At 35.4% G+C, this 766-nt stretch overlaps 1 protein-coding gene across 1 annotated transcript in view; it reads right to left on the minus strand.

Moving 5' to 3' along the window:
- LOC102210115 (NACHT, LRR and PYD domains-containing protein 12-like) overlaps positions 1-334 on the minus strand; it is a 10078-nt gene extending 9744 nt beyond the window's left edge. Inside the window, exon 1 of the mRNA XM_005752678.1 lies at positions 322-334. Within this exon, the coding sequence (XP_005752735.1) occupies positions 322-334 (13 nt within the window). The remainder of the gene's footprint in view (positions 1-321) is intronic.
- Positions 335-766: the final 432 nt, after the last annotated feature.

Consider the following 766-nt stretch of genomic DNA (forward strand, 5'->3'; position numbering starts at 1 on the left):
TTCCTTCTTCAAGCAGGAACAAACTTAAAGTTTTACTAAACCTGCTTTCTAGAACATGCTCAGCTTTTCTTGGCAGAAGTGTGTTTTGTCTTTATTTTTGTTTTGTTTTTGTTTTTGTTTTTTTGTTTTTTTCTGTTTTTGTTCAGCAAGTGAATCTGCTGTGCAATTCGTGTGAAAATTAGGGAAGCGCAATTACAGAAAAACCTACTGTGGGCTGTTGGTCAAAGTCTGTGGCTCTTGTTTAGGATGATTTAGGATGTTTGTTAGTGATACACAATGTTCTTTTGTCTCCATTTTATTATTTCACATGTCTGAGCTCACTGTGAACCTTCATCAGATCATCTTTTCTATTAACTGTAATGTTTGGCCTGCAAAGGGTCTTGTTCTTGTTACTTTGTTGGCAGTTGCCAAACAATGAAATTGTGCATTACCACCAACAACTGTTATGCAATGTGGACTGAAATGTCGCTGATAAAAAATATTGCAAATGTTTATGGGAGATGAAGTCCTTATCTAAGCACTTTCATCAAGTCATATGACAGCTGACAGAGAAAGCAGAATAGAATCTCTCTGTTGAGAAAAACTCAGTAAAACTGAGATTTATTATTGTACATATGAAGAGAGAACTGGTGGTTATGGTTAGTTATACTTTCAGATAATCCTTATATAATGTGGCTAATTCATCCAAAAATTAAGCACTTCAGTTTAGGAGAGGGGATTAGAGATGTGCCGTACTCAGAATACAGCTATCCACCATCAATGAATT

This window comes from Pundamilia nyererei, unplaced genomic scaffold (genome assembly GCF_000239375.1).
Source record: "Pundamilia nyererei isolate P.nyererei 1_Seehausen unplaced genomic scaffold, PunNye1.0 scaffold00371, whole genome shotgun sequence".
Classification (NCBI taxonomy): Eukaryota; Metazoa; Chordata; class Actinopteri; order Cichliformes; family Cichlidae; genus Pundamilia; species Pundamilia nyererei.